Source organism: Rana temporaria, chromosome 2 (assembly GCF_905171775.1).
Source record: "Rana temporaria chromosome 2, aRanTem1.1, whole genome shotgun sequence".
NCBI lineage: Eukaryota > Metazoa > Chordata > Amphibia > Anura > Ranidae > Rana > Rana temporaria.
In genome coordinates, this window is record NC_053490.1 from 344,184,657 (window position 1) to 344,200,449 (window position 15,793).

The 15,793-nt window shown below is 45.5% G+C and overlaps 1 protein-coding gene across 1 annotated transcript; it reads right to left on the reverse strand.

The window, feature by feature from the left end:
* Nucleotides 1-10,054: 10,054 nt before the first annotated feature.
* Nucleotides 10,055-15,385, reverse strand: LOC120928305. Its single transcript, XM_040339404.1, has 4 exons — nt 15,115-15,385; nt 13,933-14,069; nt 13,311-13,869; nt 10,055-10,930 (listed from the first exon to the last, which is right to left on the reverse strand). The coding sequence occupies exons 1-4, from the start codon at nt 15,383-15,385 to the stop codon at nt 10,155-10,157; spliced, it is 1,743 nt and encodes a 580-aa protein (XP_040195338.1). The 3' UTR covers nt 10,055-10,154.
* Nucleotides 15,386-15,793: the final 408 nt, after the last annotated feature.

Consider the following 15,793-nt stretch of genomic DNA (forward strand, 5'->3'; position numbering starts at 1 on the left):
TGCTGCAATGTTCTAAATCCTAGATAAAAGGAGCAATTTTTGGAATATATTCTGTGATGAATGATCAGAATTTCTATACTATGAAAATCATAAAGTAGGGGATGGGATGAAGCTGCTGTCTGTTTTTAATTGCTGCCTATGGCCACCTTAGGGAGATTTCAATCAATTAATGCATCTGCAGGATTAGGTCAAGGAATTAGGAGAATGAGTATATACACTACAGAAAGCACAGATGTTTTTATAACCCTCCCAGCTGTATCCAAAACTAGAAAAAAAGGGTAGGGTTGGAGTAGGGCTTTAAAGCAGAACTGAAGATTAACCACTTCAATACCAGGCATTTTCACCCCGTTTCTGCCCAGGCCAATTTTCAGCTTTCAGCACTGCCACGCTTTGAATGACAATTGCGCGGTCGTGTAAGGTGGGTCCCAATTTTGACATCCTTTTTTTTTACCACAAATAGAGCTTTCTTTTGGTGGTATTTTTTGCGCTATAAACAAAAAAAGACTGGCAATTTTGAAAAAAACACAATATTTTTAACTTTTTGCTATAATAAATATCCAAATAAAAAAAATTCTCAGTTTAGGCGATATGTATTCTTCTACATATTTTTGTTAAAAAAACCCGCAATAAGCGTATAGTGATTGGTTTGCGCAAAAGTTATAGTGTCTACAAAATAGGGGATAGATTTATGAAATGTTTTATTTATTTTTTACCAGTAATGGCAGTTTTTGTCAGGACAGTTCTATTTTTGTCAGGACTGCGATATTGCGGTGGACAGATCAGACACTTTTGACACTATTTTGGGACCATTCACATTTATACAGCGAACAGTGTTATAAATATGCACTAATTACTGTATAAATTTGACTGGCAGGGAAGGGGTTAACACTAGGGGCGATCAAGGGGTGAAAAGTGTTCCCTAGGGAGTGATTCTAACTGTGGGGAGAGGGGACTGACTGGGGGAGGTGACCAATCGGTGTCCTTATGTACAAGGGACACACCATCGGTCTCCTCTCCCTGACAGGATGTGGATCTGTGTGTTTACACACACACAGATCCACATCCCTGGCTCCTGTAACTGCCGATCATGGGTACCTGGCGGACATTGCGGCCGCCAGGCACACGCTTTAGCACCCGAGTGACGTGGCGGGCGTGCGCCTCCTAGCGGCCGGGAGGCCCGAGGACATCATATGACTGCCACCCAGGATTGCAAAGCCACCTTGTGGCCGTCATATTACTATAGGCGGGATGTGAAGTGGTTAAAATAAAATAATCTATGTAATGCAGCAATAAAACTATATGCCTAAGGCAGTGCTTTTTTACATGACAAGGACAGTAAAGCATCATTACCTTCCTTCCAAAACAAGTTTTTTTTTTTCCTAATCTGGTAGTTCACTTTTGAACAAATGTAGGTGCCCACATCACACATACATGGATCTTAATAAGGAAAGACAAATAATAGTCAGATGGACAGTTGCGGCACATACCATAACTATACAACATACATACTGTTTTCTAATAATAAATAACATCTACATATAACTATTAGGGAAGAGCTTGATGTTTTTTAACAATCAGGAGTGCTTTATTGAAGGACAATATACAGTACAAAAAGAAAAAAAATAAAGATCACATAATGCAGCCAATTTAGCAGATAGACACATTACAGTAGCATGGTACAAAACAGTAAACTATCAAAACACCCTCTTGGAATATAGTCTCAGATCCAATAGAAGATCCTAGTCGGACTGTGGTCAGGAGCTACACGGAGGGAAGAGGGGGGAATGGGGAAGTGAGATGAAGAGAAATGAAAGAGCAGAGGGGGAAGGAAAAGACAAGGGAGGAGAGGGGAGGGGAAGGAAGGGCGGCTGAAGAGGAGGAGAAGAGAGAGGGAGGGGCAGGATCCCAGTCCGCCACAAACAAGTTTAGTTAGCTGTCCACGGTGACCACACCTTGTCAAATTTCCAGGGACAACCACGGTTAATGTATGTCAGTTTATAGAGTGGAAGGGCAGCATTAATTTTATTTTCCCAAGTAGACACCCTAGGGGGGTCAGAGGAGGTCCACCTGCATAAAATTTCTTTTTTGGCGCAGAAGAGAAGGTAAAAGATTAACAGCTTACTATGATGGCCGCTGCTCATCATCAATGACACCCAACAGGGCCAAGAAGAGCTTGATGTTTGAGTTGAATGTAAGTTTGACACAAACATCAGCTGTTCGTCCGCTGAAGAGCGGAAAGTTCGTCCGCTGAAGAGCGCCCCATAATGCACTGCGAGTTTGCAGTGTATTGATAGCTGCTGATTGGCCAGAGCATGCACCTGACCTGATTGACCAAAGGCAGGGTGCTTTTGGCCAATCATGGCTCAGGGGCTAAGTCCACGCCCCACACTATATAAGGCTGCTGCTTACAAGGCGGCCGTATATAGTGAATTAATGGAGATTATGCAGGTAGTTAGTGTAGTGTGCAGTCAGTCAGTGTAGTATATATAATACAGTTCAGAGTATATATTGCAGTCCGTATAGTATATATATATATATATATATATTACAGTTCAGAGTATATAGTGCAGTCTGTGTTATATATAGAATACAGTTCAGAGTACAGGTATATAGGAATGGACTGTGGTGACATGGGCAGTGGAGAAGGGCAGCTGCAGCCAGGAGGGCTGGCAGGGCCTGAAGATGACTTACTGGGCTAAGTAGCCGCATGTTAGACAGTTAGCCCCAGAGACTTTCTATTTTGCTACACTATAAGGGCCCACAGTCCTTGCCTGTAAAGGGCAATTGTGAAGTCCTGGTGGAGCCAGTGTCAGGCCTAATCACTTTGTGCTAGCTGTGCCTAAACATTAGAGAGGAAGCAATGTGCAGGAGGAGTGAGGAGTAAACATCAGAGAGGAAGTGATGTGCAGGAGGAGAGGGGAATGAACATTCGAGCGGAAGCAATATGCAGGAGGAGAGAGGAATGAACATTAGAAAAGAAGCGATGTGCAGGAGGAGAAATCAAGTGTATATAGTTGTCCCAGCAAGTTCTGCAAAATTTAATTGGGCATCCCATACTTCCTATATCCTGTCCCAAGTTCATATCCCTCAATAAAACATAAAAACAAGCACATGGACTGTTTTTCTGTCTTGGAGTGTCTGAGAAGTCAATGCCGGCCAGACAGGGTGACAGGTGGGCCACAACACTTAGTAGCCCCTACAGGGGTACCGCTACTTATATATAATATAGTGGAGAGTATATAGTGCAGTCTGTGTAGTTTATATAATACAGTTCACAGTATATAGTGCAGTCCATTTATTATATAGAATACAGTGAAGAGTATATAGTGCAGTCCGTGTAGTATATATAATACAGTGGAGAGTATATAGTGCCATCAGTGTAGTATATATAATACATTGCAGAGTATATAGTGCACTCAGTGTAGTATATATAATACAGTGGAGAATATATAGTGCAGTAGAGAATAACTACATGTGTGGTTTGAACACCGTTTTCATATGCGGGCGCTACTCGCGTATGCATTCGCTTCTGCACGTGAGCTCGGCGGGACAGGGCATGTTTAAAAAAAAAAAAAAACTTATTTTTTTTTTACCTTTTTTATTTTTAATTTTTACACTGTTTTTTTTTAATGCCACTTTTATTCCTATTACAAGGAATGTAAACATCCCTTGCAATAGAAAAAAGCATGACAGGACCTCTTAACCACTTCCATACAGGGCACGTATACACCTTCCCGCCCAAGCCAATTTTCAGCTTTCAGCACTGTCGCACTTTGAATGGCAATTGCGCGGTCATGCTACACTGTACCCAAACAAAATTGGCGTCCTTTTTTTTCCCACAAATAGAGCTTTCTTTTGGTGGTATTTGATCACCTCTGTGATTTTTTTTTTGCGCAACAACTAAAAAAAGACTGAAAATTTTGAAAAAAAAATACATTTTTATTTTTTTCTGTTAAGCTTTTTGTAAATAAGTAAGTTTTCTCTTTCAATTACGGGCACTGATATGGCGGCACTGATGGGTACCGATGAGATGGCACTGATGGACATCAATGAGGTAGTACTGACGGGCACAGATGAGGTGGCACTGATTGGCGGTGCTTGTATGCGGCACTGATGGGCACACATAGGTGGCACTGATGGGCACACATAGGCGGCACTGATGGGCACACATATGTGGCACTGGGCACTCATAGGCGGCACAGATGGGCACTCATGGGCGGCACTTATGGGTGGCACTGATGGCTACTTATGGGTGGCACAGATGGGCACTGATAGGTGGGCACTGGGCATGGATGGGCACTGTGGGGTGGCACTGATGGACACTGTAGGGTGGCACTGATGGACACTGGTTAACCTATGTTGCCAGTCAGTGCCGCCTTTTTTTTTATCTGCCCTTCCCTGGTGGTCCATGTGGCGATCCGAGGGGGGGCTGCGCTGATAAACAATCAGCGCGAACCCCCCCTGTCAGGAGAGCCGCCGTTCGGCTCTCCTCTACTCGCGTCTGTCAGACGCGAGTGAGGAAGAGCCGTCAACGGCTCTTCCTGTTTACATTGTGATCAGCCGTGATTCGACACGGTTGATCACGTGGTAAAGAGTCTCCGTGAGTTACCGAGATCGGTGTTGCGGGGTGTCAGACTGACACCCCGCAACAACGATCGCCGTGATGCGCGCCCCCGGGGGCGTGCAGCGGCTCAGAATCCTGAGGACGTCATATGACGTCCGGTCAGGATTCTACAACCACTTTGCCGCCGTCAATCTGTCATTGGCGGGCGGCAAGTGGTTAAATATGAGATCTGTGGTCGAAAAAAAATATTTTTTTTTTGCATTGACGCATGTCCCTTAGGACAGTGCCCAGGTCCCCATACACTTTGTATGGCAATAACCTGCATATTAGCCTTTAAAATTAGGACTTTGGATTTTTCATGTTCATGTCCCATAGACTTTAATGGCGTTCTTATCTTTGAAAGAATTTTTTTCCCTGCAATAGGCAAATGCCACATCAGCATTGGCATGGTTGTTACCATAATATTAATGCTTCAAATGTAAAACATTATTGTATAGAATTAAAAGAATCAAACATTAGTAAATGTGCCGCCCCAATGGGGCATAGAATTTATATATATATATATATATATATATATATTGTTTCTCTGAACCATTTTCTATGGGCGTTCTGTTTAGTTCACATGTTGCAATCTAGTAACCTTTTGTGGTAATGCACCTATTTTCCATGTTTCTTTTGTCTGATTTATGACACACTTCCTTTCTATGTAAAGATGTATAGAATCCTACAGCCTGCTGTGTATATGTGCGTGCTTATCTGCAATCAAGCTTTGTCAAAAGATGTATAGAATTCCCACAGCCTGCTGTGTATATGTGTGTACCTGACTTGCAATCAAGCTCAGTGCCATCTTGTGAAAGCACATGGTCGCACAAGCTTACTGCACCTCATGTGAATGTTAAAAACTGTTTCTCTACATTGAACTGTGTTACCCCACCTGTCTAAGCGGCTGTTCGTCTTCTTAAAGAGACAGTACTATTTTTTGCAAAAACTTGAAAAATGTTCAGACAAGATTATGAGCACCTTTTTGTGGCTGAACCAACGCAGATTCATCATGCCTCTGGACCCACAGACGTGCAGGGAGCAAATTCTGCAGCTATTGCCGAACAGAGTGTAAAACCCAAACGTACAATAAAACCGACACAGAAACTCAGAGAAAACTATGAAACCACTAGAGATGAGTTCTCCAGCAATCTGTCAGACTTATGGGACAGAATTTCACACTACATGTCAGTTTTGTCACACTTTAATGATCAACCAGCTGAACTAAGAGATCGCTTATCTATCGCTTATCTATCTGGAAAATACACAGCTTTCTTGCAGGACTGTAATATAGAGGACTTTTCAGCAAAACCGAACGTTAGTACGCACGACCATCGGTTATAAGTCCACGCATGCTCAGACTAAATGAGGGGACGGGAGCGCTCGTTATTGTAAAACTCGCGTTCGTTTTTGACATGGCACATTCTACATTTTTAAAATTAGTGTCTCGTTTATTGCAGCGCATTTTTTCTTCGTTCTCTTGCTAGAATAAACACGTTGTTTTGCTGATGCTATTTAGACAGAGTTCTCCCATACTGACTTCTTTTCTTTTTTGCTTGTGATCTCATTTTTAATTATGTTTTTTTAGAAAGCCAGATCTCCAAAATAATTATTTGGACTCCACATTTTTTTTTTTTTTTGGTCAAGTTATCCCACCAATGTTTTTTTTCCACCCCGCCTCAAGGAGGTTGTGTCCTTTGTTAATTACACATTGTATTTCTGAAATGTTTGATGGCTATTTCCCAGAAAAACACAATAGACAAGTATTTTACTTAAATTAAATAGCCATTTATTTTGGCAATAAAAAAAAAAAAAACATGAAGGGCAACACTTGCCCAATCTGCCAAATATCTGCAGACTTTGGATACCAAAGGCACATTCCACCATGATCCAGAACAAAAGCAACAACATCAGGACAATGTGCTCCCCAATTCCCAGAAATCAGAAGCAGTAGCAGATGTCATACATGACCCCAAGCTGTGGTACTACAACAACCTCAGTTTGGGGCCAAATCAGTTTGAAGCCAGGGAATGACTTTCTGGTCTTCCTTACAGCCTTCCTTCCAGGCTGCCTTGCAGCGTTCCTTCCACGGCCCCGTCCACGGCCCCTTGCAGGTGGTGACAATGTGGCAGCAGGAGGAGGAGGAGCCGCGGCCGGGTCCCACATAATTGTGGTCCTAGTCAGCTGGTCCCTTCTTGCCCACTGTATCACATTTGCCATCATGTCTTGGGCCAGGCCCCGTTGTTCCTCCCCCAAAGCTTGCAGCTCGTGGGCAGGGTATGAGTCGTAGGCGCATCTGGAGGGGAGGCACCTGTGATACAGTGCTGGGCCTGGGCACCAGCTGACTGCCACTCGGCCCAGCCTCCTCCTGGCTGCCACTCACCCCTTCCTCCTCCTGGCTGACACCTTCCAGAGCTGCCGCCTCCTGGCTCATCTCTTCCTGTGTAGAAAAAAGGGACATGGTTTAATTTTTAGCAAAATCAATCACACACATTTTCAGACTTTTTTTTTTGAGAAAAATTTAACAGACTCTCATTCTGACCCCTGCAGTTGGCATCCCTGACACAATTCTTTCTGCCCACGACTTTAGTTTGTGTTTCCAAGCTTTCCTTTTTGGTTACAAAATCATCTTGTTAAACCTTCAATAATTTGCAGCCAAGAAATATGTTGTAAACTACTATACCTCACTGAAGATGCGCAGATCTGCCTCCTCTAGGTCAGCCAGCTCCTCGACACACTCTGCAGGGGTGGGGGGAACCTTGGAAGGCACGCTGGAAGGAAGGGTAGGAGGAAGACTTGAAAGTGATTCCCGGGGCTAAAACTGATCATCCAGAAACCGCAGGTAGTTGTAGTACCACAGCTTGGGCTCCTGTACATCATCGGCAGAAATCGTCATTTGCATATTCGTCGCGTAAAAAAACGAAGTGCCACCTAGCGGCCGGCCTGGAATTGCAGCCTAAGATCCGATGGTGTAAGTCACTTACACCTGTCGGATCTTAGGGGGATCTATGCGGAACCTGATTCTATGAATCAGGAGATACGCCGTCGTATCTCTATCTGAATCTGACCCAGTGTCTCCTGCTGCCACTAAAATGCTGCCCAGCTTTGCCCCATTGTTGTGTAAAATGATGAATTACCTGCAGACCCTGTGTTTACATTTCACTAAATAAGTGGCATAATAACATGCAAAAGTAATGAGAGCATTCATCCAGGCACCATTCATGAGATATCATGCCCTTCAGCATTGATGAGATGCACTGCTCAATTACCTCTGCTTTATTACCTCTGCCCAACAATCCCATTAGTTGCCTGATCTGATACACAGTAAAATAAAGATGTTTTGCAGTCTCACATATATATATTGGAGATGTCTCTGAGGAGATGGAGAGCAAAATTGCATGGGGGCCCCAAGATTCAAAATTGCTCAAGGGTCCAATCAACATATAAACCCCCCATCCCATGACTCAAGTCTATAGGCCTCTGCTGGGCCCATTTTCAGATTTACCATTGTTTCTGCCGGTCGTCACGTCCGCTCGTCCTGATTCCGCGTAACCAACGTAGTCACGTCGTTCTCCTTATATACCCCGCGTATGCGTGAAATGCCGCCCTCTTCGCCCGCCCATAACAGACCTTTTCCTCTATTCCTTGCCCCTAATTATTGTGAAACGAAAATATGGCGGTGGCACAGAGGCGTGGTATACCCTGTCCCGACGAGGAAAGCCCAGAGGTGGGAACGTCATGATCCAGGCCCAGACGCTACAAAGCCACAAATATGTCACTTGAAGAGATGGTGGACATACTACGGTGGAAAGATTATGATGGAGATCATGGCCCATACAACACCCCTAATCAGAGGAAGGCCCATATAATGGACAAAGTGTCAAGGAAACTGAGTATTATGGGGTCCGGAGGTCCAAGGAGCAGCTCCGAAAAAGGTGGTCTGACTTGAAATTGCGGGAGCCAGAGCAATATAGGAAGATCAAGAAAATTATTGACAAAAGTAGGTAATTTACATGTGTTTGGTGCAATTGTCTTTATTATTTTTCGCCATGTTTTTCTCCATGTGCTTGTTTGGCCTGGTTGTACTATTGAAGATGGCAAATTTCTGTTTCCAAGTTTGCAAAGTGTAGTATTTTCCGTTCGTAGTAAACATCTTTCCTCCAAAACCGAGGGTCCGCAGATCCAGGAAAAGCACACGTGGTCATGCCAATTTTGCGTAAAACAACGTTTATAAACCTTGTTGTAAAGATGATGTGTTTGTTCAACCTTACTAGAATGTGAAAGGCAAACCGGATTCATTCACACAGTGATAATAAGCAGCTGTTTACACATCTGGACTCAGGAGCACCTATGTGCCCCCCATAACTAGCATATTTATTAGGGTCTCCCACAAATGATACTTTGGGGGTGCATCCATGTTTGTCACTGTTATGTCCCCTTGCTGCTTTGTGTCTCTCTGGTGTTGCTGGCAATGCTGCCAGTATCTGCGCAGCAAGTTACACACACAGGCCGATGTACTTCTTAACCAGAGCAAGGTTTATTACTCAGAAACATTATGGCATTCTTACATGGAGGAGTCTTGATCCAAACAGCTTCTGTTCTTAACATATGCAATCCCTCTCCAGCCTTGTGTGTCTGCTTCCAGTTTCCACACACACACACACACCGTCCCGACTTACTGGTACAGCTCCTACCCCCCCCCCCCATCATGCATCAGGAGAAAAAGGGGCAAGGGTTACAGTGATCTATCACAAACATCACACCTCCTTTCTTTCCCAAAAAAAAAAAAAACATAAGAGAACAAAATGTTGAACACATAACATAACGAGGCAAGCAAAATCAGTTCAGCAAGTAGTATCTGCAACTCAGTTCTGTGATTCCCGCAGCACTTCATGAGCCCTTTGTCTCTGTGTCCTGATCTCCAATGTGTCCCGTAAAATGTCAGCACTTTGCCAACGAGGCGTTTGACGTCTTTGACGGGTAGACTAACGAAGTGGCACAGCACCGGGAGGAATAGTCAGTCAAAGCTTCTGAAGATGTCAGTGGGTGTCCCACATACAAATCAGTCTCTAACTCCAGGCACATGACTGGGATCCTCAGGAATATGGTCACCAACCGTTTCAGGGTTTGGTTGTAAACTTTTGGGATCATGCCAGACACCATGCCATATGTCACCAGCAGAGTTCAGAATAGACTCTGGTGGGTGGTTAGCAAGAGGGGTCGGGTTCGTCATTAGTGGCCGGCAAATGCGCTTCCTCAATTGCGAAAGGTGTCGTCGAACATAAATGCCTTTCTCCAGACGAACAAGGTACATTCTTCTACCAAGTGTTCCATCAATAACGCCAGGAAGCCAAGGGGGCAAAACTCTGTAATTCCGAGACCATACAAGATCACCGGCACGGAATCCCAGAAGGCCTGGCGAAGGAGGTGTTGATGACGGTTCCTGCGGACGAACTAAATCAAGTTTGGTGCGGAGATTCCTGCCAAACATAAGAAAAGCTGGTGACAGCCCAGTAGTAGCGTGTTTCGTGTTATGGTACATGATCAAGAATTACAGCAGCTTCTCCTCTGACAGTCCAACCTGGTCCAGAGTGGACAGTAAGTGCTTCTTAAACGTCTGCACAAATCGTTCTGCCAGCCCATTCGAAGCCGGATGATAAGGAGCTGTTTTGTAGTGGTGGACGCCCAAGCCATCAAGGAAGGATTGAAACTCATGCGATGTAAATTGAGTGCCATTATCGGAGACTATGGCTGTCGGCAAGCCATATTGAGCAAAGAGCTTCTTTAAGACTAGAATGGTAGCAGCCGAGGTAATAGAAGGCATTTGAAAAACCTCTGGCCATTTGGAATGCGCATCTACCACGATCAAATACATTTTATCCTGGATGGGGCCAGCAAAATCAAGATGGAGTCTTGACCACAGGTCCGTTGGCCATGGCCAAGGTTGCAGGGTTCCTCTCTTCTGGGGTTGACAGCACTCAGGGAATTGAGCAACATAATCTTCAATTGCCGTATCCATTTGTGGCCACCAAACATAGCTCCGGGCTCGCTGCTTCATGCGCACCACACCAGGATGGCCTTCATGCAGCATCCGCAGCATGGTTGATTGCAAATACTGGGGTACAATCACTCTATTGCCCCATTGTAGGCAACCAACATTCGTCACAAGCTCACATTTTCTGGCAAAGTACGGACGAAATTCACTTGGAACTCTCTCTGGCCATCCAGTCTGAACATAAGAGAATATCTGAGACAGGAAAGGATCTGTGGCTGTATGTCTGGCAATCAGGGAGGTGGACAGGCAAGATCGTGGCCTGTGTACTTCCACTACAAGAATGAAATGCTGCCCCCCAAAAAAAAAATATATAATAAATACGCCCACCATCTGCTGCATCACAGGAGGTTTTTCACCTTAAAGGGTCACTAAAGGAAAAACTTTTTTTAGCTGAAATGACTGTTTACAGGGCATAGAGACATAATAGTTAACTGATTCCTTTTAAAAATGATTAAAAATAGATAAAAAAAACAATCATATAATGTGCCTGCAGTGTAGTTTCGTTTTTGCTGTTGTTTGCTGGTTCTCTGATGTACAGAGAGCCACTAGAGGGCAGTCAGCCAATAGAGAGCAGTGATACTTTGTCTAAAACTCCTCAGCACCAATCCAGTTTCGTTTTACACACAGTAATCACACCTCCTTGATTAGTGACCACCAAGAGAAATCTCCCAGTACTGTGGTTATCAGGAAACGGGCAACCAGGAAGTGTCCAGAACAGAGAGGATTTACAGCAACATGAAAGCAAAAACGAACAATGAGGACATGAAACCAGGACTGCAGTAAGGTAAAGGAAGCTATTTAGCTAAAAAAAAAATTCCTTTAGTGACTCTTTAATGCATAGAATGTGCGCTGTGAGAAATGCATCAATAAAAATTGGACATATATGTGTATCCAAAAACAAAAAATATGTGCAGCATGTGGAGCCGTAACAAACATCTAAATTAAGATGGACCTAGGTGCACACTCACCAGTCCAAACGTGTGCATTCAGCAAATATATGTATGAAAACTAAGTACGCATATGTATAATAACTTATTATACATATGTGTACTTAGTTTTCATACATATATTTGCTGTTTGCACACGTTTGGACTGGTGAGTGTGCACCTAGGTCCATCTTAATTTAGATGTTTGTTACGGCTCCACAGGCTGCACATATTTTTTGTTTTTGGATACACATATATGTCCAATTTTTATTAATACATTTCTCACAGCGCTGCATCTTTTTTTCCTTATTTTTTTGTTTGCAATATCTCTGATTGTTGATTGCAGATGCTGACATCCACTTTACTATTTTTTCTTTTATATACAGTAATGCAATTTTTCATTTATATATTGACTTATATTAGGACAAACTCAGTGGCGCTGCGTCTACCGCCCCCTCTGGCTCTCGCACCGCCACTGATTACAATAACATAGATTAATGCATTGCATGAATCTGTTATTGTTGCCACTGCCGCCGACTATTCAGATGGCTGGATGGTGAGTGCCTGCCACCTGAATAACGGCAGCTGGTTGGCTGTATGGAAGTGCCTATCAGAGCCAGCGGCAGCCAGCGGTTCTGATGGGCTTTCCGAGTACAGTTCTCAGGCTGTACTCTGCTTCCGGAAACGTATCTAATGAATGTACGGGTGGTGCGTTCCTTGGATAAGACTGACCGGAGTCTCAGCCAATCAGGTTCACCGGTAACCTGATTGACTGAAGCGTCACCGAGGGCGGGAGAGGACATCGAGGGACGTGGAAGGAGGATGTCTGACCCCCAGAAAGGTAAGTGCCGGGCGTGGGGGAGGGTCATTTTACAGGGCACAGCGGCGACAATTGGCACAGTGTCAACAATGGGCACAGTGGTGACAATGGGCACAGTGACGACAATTGATGGCACAGTGGCTGCGTTTGATAGCATGGCACAGTGGCTGCATTTGGACGGGCACAGTGGCTGCGTTTGGACGGGCACAGTGGCTGCGTTTGGACGGGCACAGTGGCTGCGTTTTGATGGGCACAGTGGCTGCATTTGGACGGGCACAGTGGCTGTGTTTGGTGGGCACAGTGGCTGCGTTTGGACAGGCACAGTGGCTGGATTTTGATGGGCACAGTAGCTGGGTTTTGATGGGCAGTGGGCACAGTGGCTGCATTTAATGGCACACAGTAAATGAATTACTACTTACAGTGACAGACAGGGTGAAGGGCAGCCAGCCAGGTCAGGTGCAGTCAGCACTCACTCAGCAAGGCACTGCAGGCAGATCATGGCACTCGGACGGTCCAGGCAGAGGCAGCTGCAGGCTCAATCAGGCGGCAGCTCGCCTCAGCTGTAAAATGCTCCACTCGCTCCTCTCCCTCTTAGTCTGAAGATGGCAGAGGTGGGAGGAGCCGAGCGGAGCTAAATCTCCAGCCGCAGAGGTGGCGCGCTGTGGATGCTGGGGCGGCCGCGGCTTCAGTTTGACCTCTGATGTCGCATCCCTCCCTCGGCTCGCAGGTTGCTTCGGTGGCGGCGCTCGGCAGATCGGTTGCTCGGCAGTCCTTCTCTGCGGCGGGTGACAGCGCTGGGGTGCGGGACACCCAGTATAGGATCGGCCCTGCTTGTATTAGTTAGTCACTGTAACTTTCAAATTCTGCCGGCCGGATTGCCGCTCCCTCCAATATGCCGCCTGGTACCATGGGTTCCATTGGGTCCCATGGTAGGGCCGGCTCTGGTGATAAGTGTGAACTCCCGACCATAGATGTACGCGTGAAATTTCTTTGTGGCCCATACAATGGCCAAAGCTTCCTTGTCTATCTGGGAGTAGTTTTGTTCTGCGGAGGTTAAAGACCTGGAGGCAAAAGAAATGGGGCGCTCCGTGCCATCCGACATGACATGGGAAAGCACGGCACCCAGTCCATAAGGCGAGGCGTCACAAGCCAAGATGACGGGTTTCTTTAAATCATAGTGGACCAGAACTCGAGAAGACAGAATGAGGTCTTTAGAAATCCGAAAAGCTCCTTCACATTTTTCTGTCCATATCCATTTAGCTCTTGCATCCAGTAAACGATGTAACGGGTAGAGTTGGTGTGCCAGGTTTGGCAAGAAACGGTGGTAGTAATTTAGGAGGCCAAGGTAGGACCTGAGCTGGGTGACATTCTGGGGAGTAGGGGCATGGGTAAGGGCTTTAACCTTTTCTTCAGTAGTGTGTAATCCATGTCGGTCAACCGTGTGGGCACAAAATTCCAGTTGAGACTTGAGAAATTCGCATTTTGAAAGATTAATACGTCAACCATACTTTTGGAGTCTCTCTAGCACCGCTTCAGCATTCTTTCTGTGTTCTTCATCAGTGGGACCAGTGATGAGCATGTCATCCAGTAGACATTGGGTGAAAGGTATTCCTGCCAGGACCTCATCCATGAGCTGCTGCCAGATGGCTGGAGCTGGAGCTGGGGCTAAGCCAAAAACCATGCGGTTATACTGGAATAAACCTTTATGAGTGTTAATGGTCAACAGATGATGACGTGAATCTGGGTGTACTTGCAGTTGCAGGTAAGCCTGCTTTAAGTCTATTTTTGTAAACTTTGCCCCCCAGCCAGTGAGCCAAATAAATCCTCAAGTCGAGGCAATGGGTATTGATCCACAAGAAGTTGGTTGTGCAGGGCTACCCTGAAATCACCACAAATTCTAATGTCTCCATTCTTTTTCTTGACAGGCACAATTGGCGATGCCCATTCACTTCTATCAACTTTCGTTATGATCTTTTCAGCCAATAGGTGGTCCAGCTCTGCTTCCACTTTCTTCCGCAAGGCAAAGGATACTGACCTTGCCTTACAAAAATGAGGTGTAGCACCCAGCTTTAAGAGGGGGTGGGCCATCTTTCCCTGTGCCCAAAGAGTCCTCAAAAACCTTTTTAAAACATGACTTCAGGGATTCCACCCAATGGTCTACTTCAGAAAGCAATGTACATTGGGCAATGGCAAAAGGAGGCATGCCCAGGGCTTTGATCCAGTCCCTTCCATATAGCGGAGGACCCCCTTTCCTCACAACATAAAGGCGTAGACTTTGACTGCGGGTGCCTAATGTAACAAGGGGTTGTACATAACCCAAGGGTTGTAGTAGTTCCTTGCTGTGGGTTTGTAGTGTGAGCTTTGTAGGTCTGAGCGGCAGGGACAGACACAATGCCTTTAAATCAGTCCATGAAATGACAGACACAGATGCCCCCGTATCAACATCCATGGAGACAGGATAGCCATTGAGTGTGACATCCACTGTAATCCCAGCTACTCAAAACAGTCCAACATGCTGGACACAGGTCTCCTCATCAGAGCTGAAACCGTTATTGTCCATATCTACACGGAAAGTCTGTTTACATCTATCTTTTTTGGTAGTGTTCGGGGAGCGAGCTGCAGCAAACACGCCCAATATGACCAGTCTTTCCACAGCGAAAACAAACAACATCCTTGAACTTGCAAGCAGGCGCACTGTGAGTAGTGTTACCACAACGGTAGCAAGTCAAGGTCCCAGAGACCGAAGAAGTAGGGAGGCGAGGTTTAAGCTGAGTGGCAGGGAACGGCCGTCTTGAGTGAGGCGTGATAGCAGTGTGGAATATTTCCTCACCCTGGCTTGCAGGAGGTTCAGATGGTGCCTTCAGTAGGGTGGCGTCCCGAGTTGCCAACTCCATGACCGTAGCAAGGTCAGTGGCTTTTGTCAGAGTTAAGTCGGGTTCCGTGAGTAAACGTTTCTGTATGGCTGGGTCGCAGAGTCCCATGACGAACATGGCCCGGAGAGCCGTCTGCAGGTAGTCTCAAACTGACAAGTGGCAGCTAGTTTACGTAAAGCAATGATATATCCTCCCCGGCCCGCTGCTTCCTACTGTAGAATTTAAACCGCTCTGCGATTTCTAATGGCTTCGGGTTGTAGTGTGTATCTAACGTCTCCATTAACTCAGGCAGGGGCTTAGAGGCCGGCTTGTCTGGAGAAATTAGGTCTCTGAGGCCGCGTACACACGGTCGGACAAAACCGATGAGAATGGACCGAAGTTCAGTTTCATCGATCCAAACCGACCGTGTGTACGGCCCATCGGTCTTTTGTCCTTCGGTCCAAAATTTTAAAACTTGCTTTAAAATTGGACCGATGACCGATCGGTCCAAACCGATGGTTAGTACACAAAAGCATC

What these genes read in the sequence shown, in the direction of transcription:
- LOC120928305 (XM_040339404.1), bottom strand. Translation starts at nt 15,385, where the DNA reads ATGGGACTCTGCGACCCAGCCATACAGAAACGTTTACTCACGGAACCC. An exon ending in CTTGACTTGCTACCGTTGTG is followed by an intron (nt 14,070 to 15,114) that starts GTAACACTACTC and finishes TTTTTGGCTTAG; the next exon opens with CCCCAGCTCCAGCTCCAGCC. An exon ending in GGGACCCAATGGAACCCATG is followed by an intron (nt 10,931 to 13,310) that starts GTACCAGGCGGC and finishes TCATTCTTGTAG; the next exon opens with TGGAAGTACACAGGCCACGA.